Source organism: Neofelis nebulosa, chromosome 5 (genome assembly GCF_028018385.1).
Source record: "Neofelis nebulosa isolate mNeoNeb1 chromosome 5, mNeoNeb1.pri, whole genome shotgun sequence".
Classification (NCBI taxonomy): domain Eukaryota; kingdom Metazoa; phylum Chordata; class Mammalia; order Carnivora; family Felidae; genus Neofelis; species Neofelis nebulosa.
In genome coordinates this window covers 63,969,970-63,988,469 of record NC_080786.1, presented here as the reverse complement: position 1 = coordinate 63,988,469, position 18,500 = coordinate 63,969,970, and the positions used below count along the sequence as shown (strand labels likewise).

Here is an 18,500-nt window from a genome sequence, read left to right as displayed (position 1 = left end):
CCCCGCGTCAGGCTCTGGGCTGATGGCTCGGAGCCTGGAGCCTGTTTCCGATTCTGTGTCTCCCTCTCTCTCTGCCCCTCCCCCGTTCATGCTCTGTCTCTCTCTGTCCCAAAAAAAATAAATAAAAAAAAAAAAATGTTGAAAAAAAAAAAAAATTTAAAAAAAAAAAAAAAATGCTGTTTGGGTTTCCTTTCTAATGAGCCAATCACAGATCCACAGGGGACACTTTGAGGGTGACCGATGGATGGGCAGATCCTTGGAAGAAGGAAAGATAGTAATTCTCATCAGTTGAAGAAAAGGAGGCCTGAACCTCACTCAACAAGCTGAATACTGCTCTTCTGTCATCTCTGTTCTCCTTTAAGGGGTCAGTGATGTTCATTTTAATCTAATACTCCATAAACCTTTGGGGTTTGGAGACCAATTTTGTAGGCTTTCTCTCAGTTCTGCCTGTATATATCCAGAGGCGCAATACTTAATCTCTCCAAACCTTCCTGCTTTAGTTACTATCCCCATGCCTGACTTAGAGGCATCCAGGAAATGTGAGCCGAAGCTGTTGGGCAGCCTACAAATGTGGGATAGTGTCTAGTGTGCTGTAAGCCGCTCCTCACTGAACACAGTGGGTACAGTTCTCCTCTATCAGCCCCACCTGCAGAAGAGGTGCCAGCCAGCAGGACAGGTTAACCAGGGAAGCAGTGAAAGAGGATGACAGAATGACAGAATGGCCTAAACAAGACCACTATAAACATAAAAACATAATTAATAAGAAAGGCTATTAGAGAGATTGTGAAGATTTCTCCACGTCCACTGAGGATTAGTGAAAAATGTTGGATTAAACGTGGTAGCAACCAGAATTCTTACACACATGGGTGAGAGTGTCAGTTGGAAAATTGTTTGCCAGTATCTGTAAAGGTGAGCACATGCATACACTACGGTCCAGCAATTCTATCCCCAGGCATAAATATGTACGTCTTTCACCAAAAGGATTATACTAGAACGTTCACAACAGCACCCTTCGTAATCGCCAATGACAACTACCTAAATACCCATCAGTAGTAGACTGGGTAATAAATAGTGGTATATTAATACAACAAAATAGTAAGCAATGATAATCAACACTGTACAAGCACACATAACCATATGGATGATCCTCACAAAGGTAATGTTGAAGCCAAATAACAAATAATTCACACAGTGTGATTCCAGTTATGGCAAGTACAAGACTAGGTGAAATTTATCATGATGTTAGAAATTGAAGCTTTTCCTTGGGAGAATAGAGGGACATTCTGGGAGCTTCTGGAGGACTAGACATGATTTATATCTTTATCTGTGTGCTGCTTACACAGGTGTGTTCAGTTTGTGAAAATTAATTGATCTGTATACTTATGCTATGTGTACATTTTTTGTATGTATTTTATACCTTAACAAAAAGTTTACAATTTTAAGTACATATAAAAAGAAAATGCAGATTCAGAGTTTTCAGCTAAATTTAAAGAGAACTTTAAGCAATCAGGAGTTTTAAATGCTAAAGATTGATAGTGGCTTCTCATCGCAATCAGGAGTTTTAAATACTAAAGATTGATAGTGGCTTCTCATCGCCCGGAAGGAGAGGACAGACAAAATCTTTAGGGCATTGTAGGGACCATGGTTCCATAGAAACAACTAAAACTAAACAACTTAAAATATTTCTTGCTTTCAAGCCATTAGTGCCAGGATTCTTGATTAAGGCTAAACTGTTATTACTTTACAGATCTTTTACTACTCAACCAGCATTTTTCAGACTGCTGGAATCAGGCAACCTGTTTATGCAACCATTGGAGTTGGTGCCGTCAACATGGTTTTCACTGCTCTCTCTGTGAGTTCATACCCTAGATAAGTATGCTGCTTGTTTCTCAGTTCAGAAATGGGAGAGGGGAGAACCTTGTAATCCAAAAGTGACCAATCACTTATTGTTCTATAGATGTAGAGAACCAAGTGAGTCACAAGAAGAGTCCTTTCTGCAAATAATGAACCACCAAGTATAACCGAGCAGGTGGATCACTGGTTATCCCCAGAGTAGGGATGCCAGTTAGTCACTCATTTGTGAATTAATAACTCACTTGGGGGACAGAGGACTTCCTCCTTGTAAAAACACCTGGAGTCCTCCTTTGCTCTGTACTTAAATCTATTGGGATTGGTGACAATCTGTCATTTCTATCAATATCGGGTCTTTTACCTGGGCTCCTCTCTTTCCGTGGTTGAAATTCTTTCTTTTATCCTGATGCCCTGGGGAAAATACTTAAAAAAAAAAAAAAAAAAAAAAAGGTCTTCTGCAATAGATATATCTGTCTGTAACAGAATTAAACAGCCTCAGCAAATTCCTACGATATTTGGCTATTGGGCAGAGTTTCCAGAGAGCTCACAAGGCCATAACTTCTGGTGATGAGGTGATGCATAAAAGTCTGTGATATTATGAGAGACGAAGTAGAAGTGGTATAACTTGAAATGTTACTATTTTTGAAATGTTATTATTATTTTTTTCTGACAAGGGGAAAAAGTGATATAGTCCACTTAAGACCAAGTACCTTATATAAGGACTGATTCAATATCTTGACAATGATATTTAACATAAACAATTGAAGAATTAACGTAAACAAACAACAAAAAACTCCCCAAACTTCCCAACTCATGTAATTCATTCTAAGATGAGGACAATTGGGCTTATTTTTATCTTCAAATGCAGGATATTCAAAAAGTTCATGCTTTTCAATGTTGGTCACAATGCTGTCTGTACTCAATATACTTTAGTCAGTTGTTTTTCTTTCTCTGCGCATGGACTTTTAACTATTACCTTAGAATGGTCAATAAATTACAGCCCGGTTACCTAGATCAAAAAACAGATTTGTCCAGACTACATTAAACAGTGCTGGACCTTGGAAAGAGGAAAGAGAACAGATAACAAGGGAATACCAGCAGTTCTGTAGACATGCCTTTCATGATAATGCCTGTTCAAGCCAAAAGGCCACTTGAAATCGATGAAGGTCTGCTACTGGGATGTGATCCAAGGGACTACTCACATTCTTCTGTCTCCTGAGCTATGTTTGTTACAAGCCCCACTTCAAAATATTTTTTTAATATAGAGATTATGCTTAAAACATTTTATATATAACAGGATTTGCTATGTAAAGCATCAGGTTGTCAAAATTGAGTAACCAAAACTCTAAATGCCTAAAAAGGAAACTGCTGCAGAATTTCATTTTTGTCTCCCCTCCCCACCAATCTAGTTGGAATAGGAGGAGTTGCTTGTTGCCTTGAAAAGTATCCTGACTATTCTGAATATACCCTCTGAGAGTTTATCCTTTTATTCTGTGAAAGATTTTGAACAGATGAGTGACATAATTTTAAAAATAAGCTCTAATCAGCTACCTAATTAACCCTCCAGGGCTAAATTTTTTAATTACATGTATTTTTGGAAAGTTGTTTTAAGGCAGAGAAAGTACAAAAAGGATAGTCCCTAAGTCACCCAATTCCTCTCCCCCAAATTAACCAATGTGTATCCTTTCAAATAAAGATATGCACGTAGGAATATGCACTGATAGGATATTAATGTTTCATTGACTTGGAAGGGACATAATCAAACAATTTTTTTCTCTTGAATGAGTATTTGGGAAAAGAAAGATTTTCCTAACCCCATGCTGAATTATGCTTCCACATTCCATATTTTCTTCCACACTAATGGGCTGGGAGAAGAGGGCCTATAATGTTGAGAGAAAACAAAACAGGAAGAATTGTGGAGGGAATGGGGAGACAGATGGATCTAGAGGAGAAGCAGTGGCTACTAAACTCCAAGGAGGCATCCAGAACCTGTGTGACACACATTGTCTTGGGCAAAGACAAAGGTTCTGGTTAGGCAAACATCTCTAACCCCTGACCAAGTCTCACCCTGGGCCACACTCCTCCCCAAGTGCTCACCTAGCCTCAAGAAATGAGTCCAACTCAGTTTCCAAGGCATGTGGTTTTAGAATTTATTATCCTATTAGTAATAATTGTTCAGAAACAGCAGAAACATAGTAAAAGCCCTCATTCTTGAAGAAATGCTTCTATTTTCTTGATAGCTTTGACATGGTGTCATCAAGTCAACTTGGAAAGTCATACTGACAGAATCAAATTACACAGACAAATGTTATGAACTTGGAAAAGATTTGTTTCTCCTATTACCTTTTCAACAGTAAACGTGGGCTCTTTGCTCATCACCCTGAAGTGATTTGAAACCTGAAGATGCAATGCCTCTGAAATGAAAGGGGTTTTTGCTATAGGTGAAAACAAATGTTTCTCAGATATTTTCAGAGCCAGAGCTCAAGGGTATTGGATTGCTATAGATTAGATTTCCTGATAGATTTATGAGCTGAGCCAATTTAGTCATCGAAGTGAGAAATTATGACATAGTTTTTTGTGTGTGATTCACCAACCTTGGCAGTATTCCAAGAAGAAGAGTCTATTTAACAAATATTGGTCTTGGCTAATTGTAAATCTTAACCATTAATTGCAAAGGTCCACAGACCCAAAGGTATCAATGACACATCTCCTGAATTAGGATAAGAAAGCACTTAAAGCTTTTGCTTTGAAGTCTTATCTTTTCAAACAGATAATTCACTTCCAGCACCAAATACATTTAGGGACACCAGAAAAATGCAGATCTGACTAATTGGTAAAGTGATCAAATTCTGTGAGTTGCCACGTGAATGGCCATAATTTGACTTTATTAGCAGTGAGAAAGTTGGATAAGAATGGTTGGCAACCCAACAGTTACATGATTTCAGGTGTCTGCAGTGCACAAAACCTTGTACTTGTAACAGGATAATTATCAAAAGATAAGTTAATGTCATTTTTTATGTAGAGTCATTTTAAATGTATAAGAAATCTACTGGAAGAGATCCGAGAGGTACAGCCTCTTAATACTGTACTCAAGTGATAATTGTAGAGTGATGGTAAGGCCATGGCTCTTTCTCCAGAATTGCCTGTTGAAAGCAATGTGACTGAGTGAAGCTGGTATCTGTTAATTACTTCTGCTCACTGAGACCAGTTCTGCCACCTCAGGCAAGAGTCACTACCCCCACTCAGTTCCACATCTGTAAAAATGGGATTACAGAACTGCCTGTTTCCAGCTGTATAAATTAAAACGACCTCTTTGGCCATAAAAACCATTTAATTCAGTATGTTTTGAAACCTTCCTAGGTATTCCTTGTGGAGAAGGCAGGGCGACGCTCTCTGTTTCTAATAGGAATGAGTGGGATGTTTGTCTGTGCTATGTTCATGTCCGTGGGACTTATACTACTGGTAAGTGTAGATTTTGGTCCTGAGATTTTTGGTTACCATATGATAGCACTTCTATGCTCCAGGTCAAAGTGTTTTGCATGTCAAAACATTTGAGATTGACTTAGGAGATAAAGCCAGAGGAACAACATATAATGCAAAGGAGGAATGTAAAGAAAAAGGGAACTAGTGTTTTAGGTTTAAAGACTTCAACATCACATTACTTGCAATTTATTATTGCACCTGTTACCAAGGGAGGCAGTGTCGCAAAATGGTCAGAGCATAGTCTCTGGGGTCAGCCCCAATCGGGTTCTAACACTGGCTCTGCCATTTGGCTACCTGTGTGACCTAGGGCAAGTCCCAGGACCTCTCCAACCTAGCACACTCATCCACCACTTCATGGAGGGTAATGCACTCCATCTGGCAACATTGATATGAATAGGAGAGAAGGTCAATAGATTCTTGCCTTGCCTCTTTCACAGGAAAAGAGTGACTGAGAGTCATATAGAGTCCTAATCCCGAGGATTTCCTATAACAGAGTTCAAAAGATTTAAGCACGACTCAGACTAGAATAAACTTGTGTCAGACTAGAATAATTTGTAGTTATTTGCACATAAACATATCTAGAAGAGAGCTATGTCACCTCTGAACTCAATGAGAGCCTACTTAAAGGAAGAAGCTGCCAATAATCCCAGTTCCACTCTTTTTGTTGTTTTTGTTTATTCCTCAGAATAAGTTGGCTTGGATGAGTTACGTGAGCATGGTAGCCATCTTCCTCTTTGTCAGTTTCTTTGAAATTGGGCCAGGCCCCATCCCCTGGTTCATGGTGGCGGAGTTCTTTAGTCAAGGACCGCGGCCTGCTGCTTTAGCAATAGCTGCATTCAGCAACTGGACCTGCAATTTCATTGTAGCTCTGTGTTTCCAGTACGTTGCGGTAAGCAGCCTAATATTGTGCAGATTTGCTGAACAGTGGAGTAGAACGACGGCTAATTGGAACTCTATTTGTTCTCTGTGCAGAAGTTCTGTGGACCTTATGTGTTTTTCCTCTTCGCTGGAGTGGTCCTGGCCTTTACTCTGTTTACATTTTTCAAAGTTCCGGAAACCAAAGGAAAGTCCTTTGAGGAAATTGCGGCCGAATTCCGAAAGAAGAGTGGCTCAGCCCAAGCGCCCAAAGCCGCCGTGGAAATGGAATTCCTTGGAGCCTCAGAGACTGTGTAAAGATTATCTGATTTGGGACATGAAAAGGAATAGAAAGGAGGTTGTGTGTTTTTAAATGACAGTTCTTTGAGAATGTTATATCTACATCTTGAAGGATTGTTTTCTTTTTTAGAGAACGTTTCTGGGTTCTTCTCAGTAATGTCATCAAATATTACCAAAAAACATATTTTTTTTAAGTTAGAGCATCTATTTTTGATAGTAAGACTCTGTAATTAAGTAAACCAAAAGTCTAGCTCATTTTGCTCTCCCAAAGGGCAAGTACATTCTAATGTTGCTAGCTCTACTCTTTTTTTTTTTTAAGAGGGGGTGTTGGGGAGGGGAAGAAAGAGAGAGAATCTTAAGCAGGCTCCGCACTCAGCACGGAGCCCAGCGTGGGGCTCAATCTCACAACTGTGAAATTGTGACGTGAGCCAAAATCAAGAGTTGGATGCTTAACTGACTTAGCCACTCAGGTATTCCCCCATTCTATTTTTTATAACAAGGTTCTCCTGAAATGAAAGCTGTTTCAATATATCACTTTAATGCTTCATTAAGTGTGTAGCTAGAAACCTGAAGATGCAACTAATTTACATATTTGCATATGATTATGTTGGAATTTTCTTACCTATGGACCTCATACTAAAGATTTGGCTAGTGGCAATAAGGTCCGTGTTAAAATTGATAACTTTTCCTTTTCTCCCACTCAGCTTTTTTTCTTGCATATTGAATTTATATTGTTTAATGTTTTATTTTGTCTGTATTGTCATGTGGAATGGTTTGTGAATATATTAAGATATGTGCATAAAGAAAAACTTTTATTTTTGGTAGGCTTACCAAATCTTTCAGAACTCAGGGAAAAACATCAGTTCCTTCGCTTGATTTTTTGTAAGATTAAACACTTGAAAAGAGTTTATTGGTCATGTAGCCTGGGTTATCAGTTAATATTACTAACTATTATAAACTATGTTAATTCTTTGCTGGTTCAATCCTTGGAGCTATATTTTGGTTTGCTTTTAATATTGAACACAGCCTGGTTTTCTGAGCTGTGTTTTTATAAAATACATCCAAATAGTGATTAAGTTGGGCATTTTTGTATCTCCTCAAATGCTAAATAAGTTACAGCAGCCTAAGGGAAATTTGAAATAAAGGTTTGCTCTGTTTGTTAAAAAGGATTTTCTGAATTATGTTTCAAGACAAGGTGAAAGAGGAGGTTGGAGGATTCCTGAATGGGGGCTTCTGAAACTTCCTGAATGTTCAGTTTCATACTTCATCAAAGTCCCTATTTACATTTCTGGTTAGATGATCATCCCTTTTGATGTTTCTTCTTTGTCATGGCAATCTATGGATGCTATCTCAGCTATTCTATTGCTATTGCTAACATTTACTATGTACTATCTATGTGCCAGGCACTGTCCTAAGTGCTTTTACCTATGTAGGCAAATTGGAAATACACAGATGATTAAACAGACTTTCACTTACAGTCAGTTTTACAACTATGGAAATACAGTTCTGATGGATACCAAAGGCTTAGCAGGCAGCTAAAATATCTCCAGGCTGTTTTCCCCACAAAGTGGAGTACTGAGTCAATCCTTTCAATGTTTGCTTTAATGTGCTTAAAAGAAAGGCACTTTTTTAAAGTACTTTTTATGAGTGGAGGGGAAAAAAATGCAGAACACTAGTTTTTTGGTTTTGGTTTTTTTCCCTAAGTTGTTTACTTTTTACATAATTTGGCAGTCCAAACAACATAAAATTATTTCTTTTCACTTTGCTTTTTATTCCCTTTGGACCAATTTGGAATAAATTATTTTTACTTAAGACTTCAGGATACAGTTAAAGAGAGCTTAAATATTTCAGAAGATTTTTGTACTAACTTGTGAATCTAGGTAAAAATATCGGGACTCTGAACAGGGCAGGATCAGGGGAATGGCTCTTGTGTGGCTCTTGTCTGTCCTCTTGTTGGTGGTCTTTGAGAAGCCCAAAGTTACACTGATAAAGAAATTTAACATTTTTCTAGGTGATGAGTGTGATTTAATCAAATTGCTATTCCTGATCTCATTTACTAAGAAAAGTTAAGTTTAAATGAAGAACCCAAAAGATCACTTTTTTTTTTTTTATTTTTTTTTTAACGTTTATTTATTTTTGAGACAGAGAGAAACAGAGCATGAACGGGGAGGGTCAGAGAGAGGGAGACACAGAATCTGAAACAGGCTCCAGGCTCTGAGCTGTCAGCACAGAGCCTGACGCGGGCCTCGAACTCACGGACCGCGAGATCATGACCTGAGCCGAAGTCGGCCGCTTAACCGACTGAGCCACCCAGGCGCCCCCCAAAAGATCACTTTTAACTTCTAATTGGTTATTTCAACTGACACATAAACACCAGAAATTCAGAGCCTGAAGTTTTCTGCCTCAGAGAAACTGAAGTAATTTACAATGTTTCCCTTCCTTATTTTTTTCCTTGCAGAGATACAAGTGTGTTGAAAAGAAACCTTAATGTCAAGTAATGAGCAGTAAAAGCGTTGTAGCCGGACAAAGGAACTAGCTTCACATAATGGAAACTCCTAGGTCTTCCTTCAATGGAATACCTCATAACAAATACTAAAATTGTCCCTGATTAATTAGATAGAATCCAAGGGAATTAGCTATGAGTTTGAACATTTAATTTTCATAGTAGTCTATGACGTTTGTGGAAGTGTTTTCATACCCTAACGTCCTAACAAATGTGACTTTTCTCTTAGCCTGTTAGAAGCATGATTGCAATTCTTGGTCTGGGGACTCACCTAGCTATTGCCCACTGCCATCACCTCAGTGAAAGGGACTTCTCTAACTTTCTTCTCTATGCAGTCAACACTGTGATGGGGCTGAGATACACTAAGACACTGCCTGCCTCCTCCTCCAGGAGCTCACAGTCTAATAAGCAGTTCAGGAAGACCAGGGTATGAATATTCCCATCTGTGCCTTTTGCCATGCATGAACCTTGACGTGGAGGCCTCTCTTGTAAAATGGGCACAGCAGTATTACCTACCTCAGAGAGCTGTGAGCATTGTAGTAGAGTTCCTGCTACACAGGAGGTGCTCAATAAATGTTACCTAGAATTAGTATTCATAAAGATAACTGCTAAGATAAAAGTTTGTCATATACAAGATAGTTCCAAATTTTTCCTTTCTTTTTTTAAAGTTTTCCCCCAAATGTATCTTTTGAATATAAGAAATTTTATAAATTCAAGATAATATTTTCTTACTTCAAGCAACAATCTTACAATGACAGGGGAATGGTAAAAATTAGGGGAGATATTAGGCTATTCTAATTCCTAAACCCAAACAACATTTCTAAGTTGGTTATGAGTTTTTATTGTATTTTTAAAGTTTGATTTTGCCTAAGTTATGTTATTTTTTAAGAGGTCACTGTAATATTATGTCTTGGATAATACCAAGTACACAGTAAAATGCTGTCTATTTAAATGTAATTCAACAAGATTATAATCACAGGACAAGACCAAACCTTCTTGGTAAACCTCAAAAATTGCAAAAGTGTTGTATGTACACGTAAACCTGTGTGCATGCATAAGCTACTTCTGGCTAGCTTATTAAAACAAACACATGCAGGAAATAAGGCAACATTAGGCGATATCTTGTGTTTATGGGTGTCCTAAGCAGAGGTGGTGAGTAAAGGATAAAAGAATATATATTTTTCTTTATAATTCTATCCATGACCACTCCAGCCATCTGCTGGTGTTTTTACTGCTTTCTAATTTGGTGCACATTAGAAAGAATCATAGTGAAAAGAGACTTGTTGTAGTTAGGGGTATATATCCACTAGAGTTTTATGTCAATGAATACATTTCTGAATGCTTAGTGTTGCTTCCTTTTATATTAAAAATAACTACATTTAAGAAAATAAATATTGGTTTTTCTGTATATCCTGTTTCCTTCTCACAATATTGTTCCTATTCTCATTTTAAAGATAATATGTGAGTTACTTTTTTTCATTTATTTATTTTTTTATTTTAGTTTTTTAGAGAGCACACAAGCTGGGGTGGAGGCAGAGAGAGAGAGAGAGAGAGAGAGAGAGAGAGAGAGAGAGAATCTTAAGTAGGTCCATACTCAGCATGGAGTCCGATGCAGGGCTCAATCCCACAACACTGGGACCCTGACCCAAGCTGAAATCAAGAGTCCACTCAACCGGCTGAGCCACCCAGGCACCCCTGTGAGTTACTTTTTAAATCCAAATTTTATTTCCGCCAGGCAGTTGTTTCTATTATCATTGGTAGGAAAAACTAACCTGAAGGCTAGGTAAAAATAATTGAAGAGAAATAAATAACTCCCTTTGATAAAATAAAAATAATTTTATTCAGTAAATATTTAGTTGAGCTCTCACTATGAGTAAGACACTTTGTTAAAATTTTGTGTAAGACACAAAACTTGGAAAAAAGGGTCCATATCCTCAATTACTTGCATTCTCATAAAAGGGATAAAAATTGAAAACAAATACAGTAAAAAGGAGAAAATAGAAAACAACTACAGTGGTTACTACATTTTTAAGTTGACATATAAAAGTTTTGTTTAAATAGCTGCAAAGGATGTAATTTTTTTAAATATAGTATATATTGATATTTAAAAATTGTTCTGCTTAGGGTACCTGGGTGGCTCCATTGGCTAAGTATCAGACTCTTGATTTCAGCTCAAGTCATGATCTCACAGTTCAAGCCCCGCATCAGGCTCTGGGCTGACAGTACAAAGCCTGCTTGGGATTCTCTTTCTCCCTCTCTCTCTGCCCCTCCCCCACTTGCTCTCTCTGTCTCTCTCTCAGTATAAAGAAACTTAAAAACAATTTTTAAGAAATTTCTTTCCTCTATTTATCCAATGGAATTTAAATACCATAGTAATTGGTTACCACAACCATTAAAATATATGTATACACATACATATGGGGTGCCTGGGTGGCTCAGTCAGTGGACTGTCTGACTCTTGATTTCAGCTCAGGTCATTATCCCAGGGACATGGGGTCAAGCCTGGCATCGGGCTCCATGCTGAGTGTGGAAACTGCTTAAGATTCTCTCTCTGCCGCTCTGCTCCATGCACATTCAGGCACACCCTCTCTCTCTCTAAAATATACATACATACATACATACATACATATACATATATATTAACAGTTGGAAATTTTACTGCATTCTTCTCTATTCTCATATTTCCTCATTTCCTCCAAAGAATTTCATCCCAAATAATAAATTTGTATGCTTTAAAATAACTCTGATGATTCTATTGTGAGTTTCTGCAACAAAAATATCTATAATTTGAATTTTTATGTTCAAAAATGTCCCATGTCTATGGAAAAAGCCCAAGTGTCCAACTGATGAATGGATAAAGAATATGTGGTGTATATATGTATACGTATATATACATATATATATATATATATATATATACATATATATATATGTATACACACACACACACACACACACACAATGAAATATTACTCAGCCATGAAAAAATTGGAATCTTAACATTTGCAAGGACATGGATGGAGCTAGAGTGTACAAGTCAGTTAAAGAAAGGCAGATGCCATATTATTTCACTCATATGTGGAATTTAGGAAACAAAACAGATGAACACATGGGAATGGGAAAAAGAGAGAGAGGGGGAAAACAAACCATAAGAGACTCTTCATGATAGAGAACAAACTGAGGGTTGATGGAGAGAGGTGGATGGGGGGTGAGCTAGATGGATTATGGGTATTAAGGAGGGCACTCGTTATACTGAGCACCAGGTGTTATATGTAAGAGATGAATCACTCAAACCAATATTGCACTGAAAGTTAACTAACTAGAATTTAAATAAAATTTAAAAAGAAAAAAAATGTTCCATGTCTATAAAGGTCCAAACGTTTAACATTTTTTTCTGGATTGTGCTAACATTTATTGTTGTTAGTGGTACACAAATGATGGAAAAAAAAAAAAACAAACCTGTGTTGCAGATTTTGATAGAATTACTAATTTTTAAAATCATTAATTTAAATTTCATCTCCGTGAAAAGCAGGAGTTATTTTTCAATCAGTTAAATATTAATGGATGGATATTTCATACAGCTAAAATTAAAGTGATCAGCATAAATACTGTTATTACTCTGTTATTACTGATATATTAAAATCTTGTTTTCATAAATAATAATATAGGAATAGAACATTTATTCCATAAACTATTTCCAAATTATAGCCAAAAAGCACATAAAAATTGATCACAAAAAGAAATTTTAATAACCAGCTAACAGCTTAGTTGAACATTCTTTAATTTTGTTGAAATCAAACAAATTATATTGTGGAAGGATTTGTTATCCAGTTGTTACAATCATTCCTCATTTAGTTTGTGGGCAGTAAAACCAAAAAGGTTTTAACAAAAGACTATTAATAATACCATTGAATCTTTCACTTAAAGGCAACTTGCTTAATCTGATATACTGAGAAAGGGTTAGGAGAATTGAAATACTAATTTTACATATTTTCACATATATAACAAAATTTCTCTGTTTTGTCACATGCCTTATATACACCAAACCATTAGAACTTGGATTTGGCTTATGAGCTTGTTCAACTCACAGAAAATATCTAACATAACCTAATGCGCAAATTTCAATTTTCATTGTCAAACTAATTTTCCAAATCAGATTTACTTTCTATTTGACTTAATTTTTCACTTCCCATAAGTACTTTCATACTTTTTCCTGTGACAGCCATCTCATGTTTGAATTCCAGTACTTCCACAGGTAAATAGAGATTAGGCATGGATACTTGCCATTAAGTCTGTCTCCAGCATTTCTCACAGATGTTTTACTTTCTTTACTTTTATGGGTCATTCCCTCAGGAGCAATACACTTTGAAAATAATTAGGTAAGTTCTGCTAAACAAAAGTGGTCATTATCTTGTCCTACAAAGCCTGAATTCAAAATATTCTAACTTGGGCCAAAATATACTATTTCTTATGCCACCTTAATAAGGTAGGCTTCATAACTAAAAATTATTCCCAAATATTTTTTTGTTTGGCACCTCTAAAATCTTAACACTCTGGGACAATGCAACATAGTGAGAGTTGGGATCTATTGAGAAGGTTGATTATGAAAGAGGTATTTGAAAAGAAGAACTGGCTTAATGCACAGTAGGCACGTTATTGGGCACAAAAGTGTGTATTTTGGCCCATAACAAGAGCTAAAACATGAAACTTGAAAACAATTATTACAAGTTATTCAGAAACTAAATGTTGGGGTTGGAGCAGGGTGCAGAATAAAACTTAGGAATCAGATGATACAGACTCCAAACAACAGGAGTTCAAAAGAGGAAAAAACAAAATAGAGGGAAAAACTTATTAAAGATACCTTATACTGAAAATTTGCTGAGCTGAAATACAAGATGAGATTGTTCATTTTGTGTCAAATACAATCAACAAAACCCAAAATTTCACCATGAAATTTCCAAACACCAGAGATTAAGAGTACATATTAAAGCATCTGGAAGGGAAATACAGGTCACACACAAAGGAACAAGAGTCATAACAGCATGTGATATGTGAACAGCAACTATGGAAGCTAAAAGGCTGTGGAGCAAGGCCTGTAAAATTCTGAAGGACAATGATTTTCAACCTAGAATTCCATCCCCAGACATATTACCCATTGAGTGAGAAAGTAAAATAAAGATATTTCCAGAAATGCACGACTCAAAATATTATTTTTTCTGCACCTTCTCTCATGAAACACATAGATGGTGTAGTCTACAAAACAAAGAAGAAAACCAAGAGAAAGAGTAAGACATGGAATTCAGCAAAAGAGAAGAAAGAAAGATAAATCTCAGGACAAAAGTCATGGGTGGACAGCTAGCATCAGGGTCAAGAAAGCAACTCATTCAAAGTGAAGTAAGGAAAAGAACATTCTGGGGGAAAATAAAACCGGAAGATTCTCTGATGCATTTGCCTATGAAGAAAAATTTGGAACACTAAGGGAAAAAAGTGACAAACACATAGAAAACTAAAAAATGAAGATATGGGGCAATTATGAATTCCTGGAAAGAGAGTAGGGTAGGGAATGGCATAAAAAGGAAACATCATAGTACACTATTTGGCTTGGCAGTGAATAATTGCTTCCATAATTATGTAAAACTGGATATTGTTACAATTTTTGTTTCCAAGTTAAATTTACAAGGTACTACATCGCAAGGCATATGGACAGAGAAGGTGAGCAAGTGTGAGGAAAAAAAGCTCAATTATTATCATAGTAAGTTGTCAACACATAAATCCATAAAGCAAAAAAATATTAGCATAAGCCAAGTGCTGGTAATTTTCCCTGTGCTCTTGCAGATCTGTTGTAACCCTTTCTAACCTGTGCCTCGGGAGACTGGTCTCTTCACACCGTTGCTCATCTGGGTTCCTTATCTTTAGCTTCTAGTTGGATTTGCTTAATGGGACGTACTGGGGGAAATGGGAGGACAGAAGCAGTAGAAAGCAGACTATTGGTTCCTGCAGCTTCCACCTGCCCACCCTTGGCTGGGCAGTGTCTGCATTCCTCCACCTATGGTCACAGATCCTGCAAGGTGGGCCCTCTCCTCCAGCTACTGTTCTTACTGTTGTCTGGTAATCATTCCTCTGGCATTGCCCCTCTAAATCCTAGAGTTGGTAATGGCGTCCTACTATTATTAGTTCCACTCATACAAGTCCCGGTGCTTTACCATCCCTCCTCTTTTGTAAATCATCTCTTCATTAAACTTCTTTAATCATCTCTTTTTCTGCTGGGACCCTGAACAATATAGCACATGGATTAGAACATGAACATTAAAGCTCTAAGGGATATTTAAAAACTTTTCAAGTGTTCATCTACAAGGAGATTTGTGGGTGGAGAAGAATGGGGCAAGAAACTATGTTTTGTAGTTTTTAAAATATTTTTAATATAAACTTTGTACTATTATTGACCTTTGAATCATAGACATGCATTCTTTTATAAAAATTAAATAACATTTTAATTTAAAGTATTAAATCGACCTTCAAAAAGCTATATAGCACAAAAGTAGATGAGATTATATATACACAATATGTTTTAGACAAATGAGAGAGATCAAGAAAGTAAAATGGGTAGAAAGAGAGAGAGATGGGTGAGGAAGGAGAGAGGGAGAGAAGGAGACAGAACAATGGTAACAGAGGTTAGTGGTTATCCTTGGGTGGTAGGATTTCAGACAGTGTGTGTGTGGTCCAAATCATCTTCATTGTGCATGTATATTATGTTTGTAACAGGATAAAAATAAATGTGGGGAAGTTAACCTTCTTTTAGAAATAGATGGTGAGAAAAAGAATAGAAATGGGTCTGCAATTTGAAAAACAATCAGGTTTTATTATAATGGGAAGTGTGTGAATGTGTTTATAGACTAAAGAAAAAGAAAAATAGAGAAAGGCTTTTAGGAAGAGGAAGAGGAGGATAAGCAAAGAGTGGGAAAGTTTGTTACAAAAATCACAGGTAGCGATATTAAAAAGGAGGAGACAGAAAGGTGAGAGAAAAATAAAAAATGAATAAAGATATGGAGATATTTGGGGACAAAGAGTAGAAAACTTGAGATTGCTTGTATCAAATGAACTGTCCTTTTTCAGCAGAGAAAGTGCTAGGTGAGCTCACACCCTGAGCAGGAATCCAGGGGATAATTGGTACCTGGACTAACCCCAGTAAACCAACTGCACTCCAATGTTCAGCGTTGATTATTAAGTTATCAGATGAGTCATTCTGGGTAGGTTACATAATCTTCTAAAGTTTCAATCATTTGCTCCTATGTAAAATTAAAGTGACGATGGCATGAATTCTGTTTAAATTACAGGATTTTTTTGAAGCACAAATAACTGTTTTTAAAATTTTTACCTGGGGGTGACTGGGTGGCTCAGTTAAGTGTCTGACTTCGGCTCAGGTCGCTATCTCGTGGTTCGTGAGTTTGAGCCCCACATCGGGCTCTCTGCTGTCAGTGCAGAGCCCACTTCAGATCTTCTGTCCCCCTCTCTCTCTGCCCCTCCTCTGCTCACACTCTCTCTCTGTCTCTCTGAAAAATTAGAAATCAATAACAAGAAAACTACTTAATAATCCAACTGCTGGAGGGGATTCAGAAAAACTGGATCTCTTGTTCACTCCTGGTTGGAATGCACAATTGTAGAGCCCTTTTGGAAAATAGTTTGGCAGTTTCTTATAGAGTTAAATATATACTTAACATAAGAACCAGCAATCTTACCCTCAGACATTTATTCAAAAGAAATAAAAACTTATGTTTACACACACACACACACACACACATGCTGCATAAATGTTTACAGTGGCTTTTTTCATAATCAGCAAAAACTAGAAATGCTCAAATGTCATTTAACTGAGGAATGGATAGAGAAACTATAGAATACGACTCAGCAATAGAAAAGAAAGAATGAGCGTAAAATGTGTTAAAAGTTAAACTGAGGCATATTAAAAATTTTAAGAGTTTATTTAAGCAAAAATCAATTCGAATTGTGCAGTGTCAAAAAGATGTGGCTGGGAGTGTTCCATCAAGAGGAACTAGGGGCAAGACTTTCATGGAAAAGACACAGAGATAAAGCAAAAGATTATTGGATTGGCTATAGGGTTGCTTTATTTGGGAAAGCCTAGTTGGCTGGTTGTGATTGGCCATCCTTAGATTTTGATTTCTTACCCTTGAAGGATTTACAGGCTTAGGTTTTGTTTGATCTGTTTATATAGGCTGCCAAGGCATTAAAGCCACTACAGTCTAATGGCCTCCTTTAATTAATTTAACGCATGCAACAACATGGATGAATCTCAAATATCATAGGCTAAATAAACAAAACAAGACTCGAAAGGCTACATAATCTATGATTCCACGAACGCAATATCTAGAATACAAAAGGATAGGGCTAGAAATCAGATTATGGTAGTATTTGCAAAGGAACAGGGTTAATTTGTAAAGGGGCTGCATGAGGGACCTTGGGGGAGTCATAGAACTGTTCTTTAACTTGATTGTAGTGGTGGTTTCCTGGACTATATATTTGTCTAAACGCATAGAACTATACCAAAAAGAGTGAATTTTATTGTATATAAAATTTTAAACATCAATTTAATGTTTTTTTTTAATTTGCATAAAATAAAAGGCAATGAACTTCTCAGGTTACTTGAGGAGAGATTTTTTTTTCATGTTTTCTGGCTATGGTCAATTATCAAAACATGAACCCAAACCAAACAATGTAAGCCTTGTTTATTCTGCTAACTCTAGGTGATTTGTAGCAGAAAAGGAATATGCCAATCAACAGAATCCAGAGATAATCCTAAAGCACAATTTTAGCTTCTCTTCACAGTCTCTGAGCTACACTCAAAACCTCTTTCCAGAACTGCCAAGGAGGCTTGATTGAGTTTCAGCATTATTTCCAGACCTCCCCAGGCGGAGCCATTAATAATCAGTGAAATGGCCCAAAAAGAGCACTGAAAGGAACATGAGTTTCAAAAATTTGCTAACTGCATCATCAATCTCTGAATGATTGAGAACTGAATATAAAGGCCATGGTACTGCTGCCCTTTCACATACCCACAACACTCTGAAGCAGCAATCAACCCTATAATGATGATCTCACGATATTGCATAACCCTGAGGAGACAAGGTGAAGCTGGCTCTGTCTGGAACTGTGTTGATTGTCATCCATCAATCTGCACAGTCAGGAACGTCTGTATTCAGAGCCTCTGACAACCAGTTCCAGTTTAGACTTGTTCCCAAGGGACACGGGTGATTATTTTTATCTGCTAACGTTATAGTTTAACTAATTCACTAATGATTAAGACAATTTTAAAGACTGAGCAGGCCCCACTAGCTAAATGGCTGCTGCACTTTAGTTAACATGCAAAAGGTGTCCGCTGCCTGCAGTTAGCTAATAATGCATTATAATTAATAGTACTCGGGAAAAGTGTCCGGTCAGCAGGAGCCCTGAGGTTGTTTTCCTAATGCGCCAAGATGATCTCCATCAGACCTTC

General features: G+C 37.1%; 1 protein-coding gene and 1 long non-coding RNA gene across 3 annotated transcripts in view; one reads left to right on the top strand and one right to left on the bottom strand.

Moving 5' to 3' along the window:
* The window catches only part of SLC2A2 (solute carrier family 2 member 2), a 32,032-nt gene extending 24,374 nt beyond the window's left edge, over window positions 1–7,658 (top strand). For both annotated transcript variants that reach the window (XM_058730495.1, XM_058730494.1), the window contains 4 exons: window positions 1,748–1,852; window positions 5,212–5,313; window positions 6,020–6,223; window positions 6,307–7,658. In XM_058730495.1, coding sequence (XP_058586478.1) covers window positions 1,748–1,852; window positions 5,212–5,313; window positions 6,020–6,223; window positions 6,307–6,507 — 612 coding nt within the window. In that variant the 3' untranslated portion in view covers window positions 6,508–7,658. The remainder of the gene's footprint in view (window positions 1–1,747; window positions 1,853–5,211; window positions 5,314–6,019; window positions 6,224–6,306) is intronic.
* On the bottom strand, window positions 170–18,223 carry LOC131512163 (uncharacterized). The gene is made up of 3 exons (XR_009262004.1): window positions 18,088–18,223; window positions 16,368–16,542; window positions 170–255 (listed from the first exon to the last, which is right to left on the bottom strand). It is a non-coding gene; the product is annotated as an uncharacterized LOC131512163 (long non-coding RNA).
* Window positions 18,224–18,500: the final 277 nt, after the last annotated feature.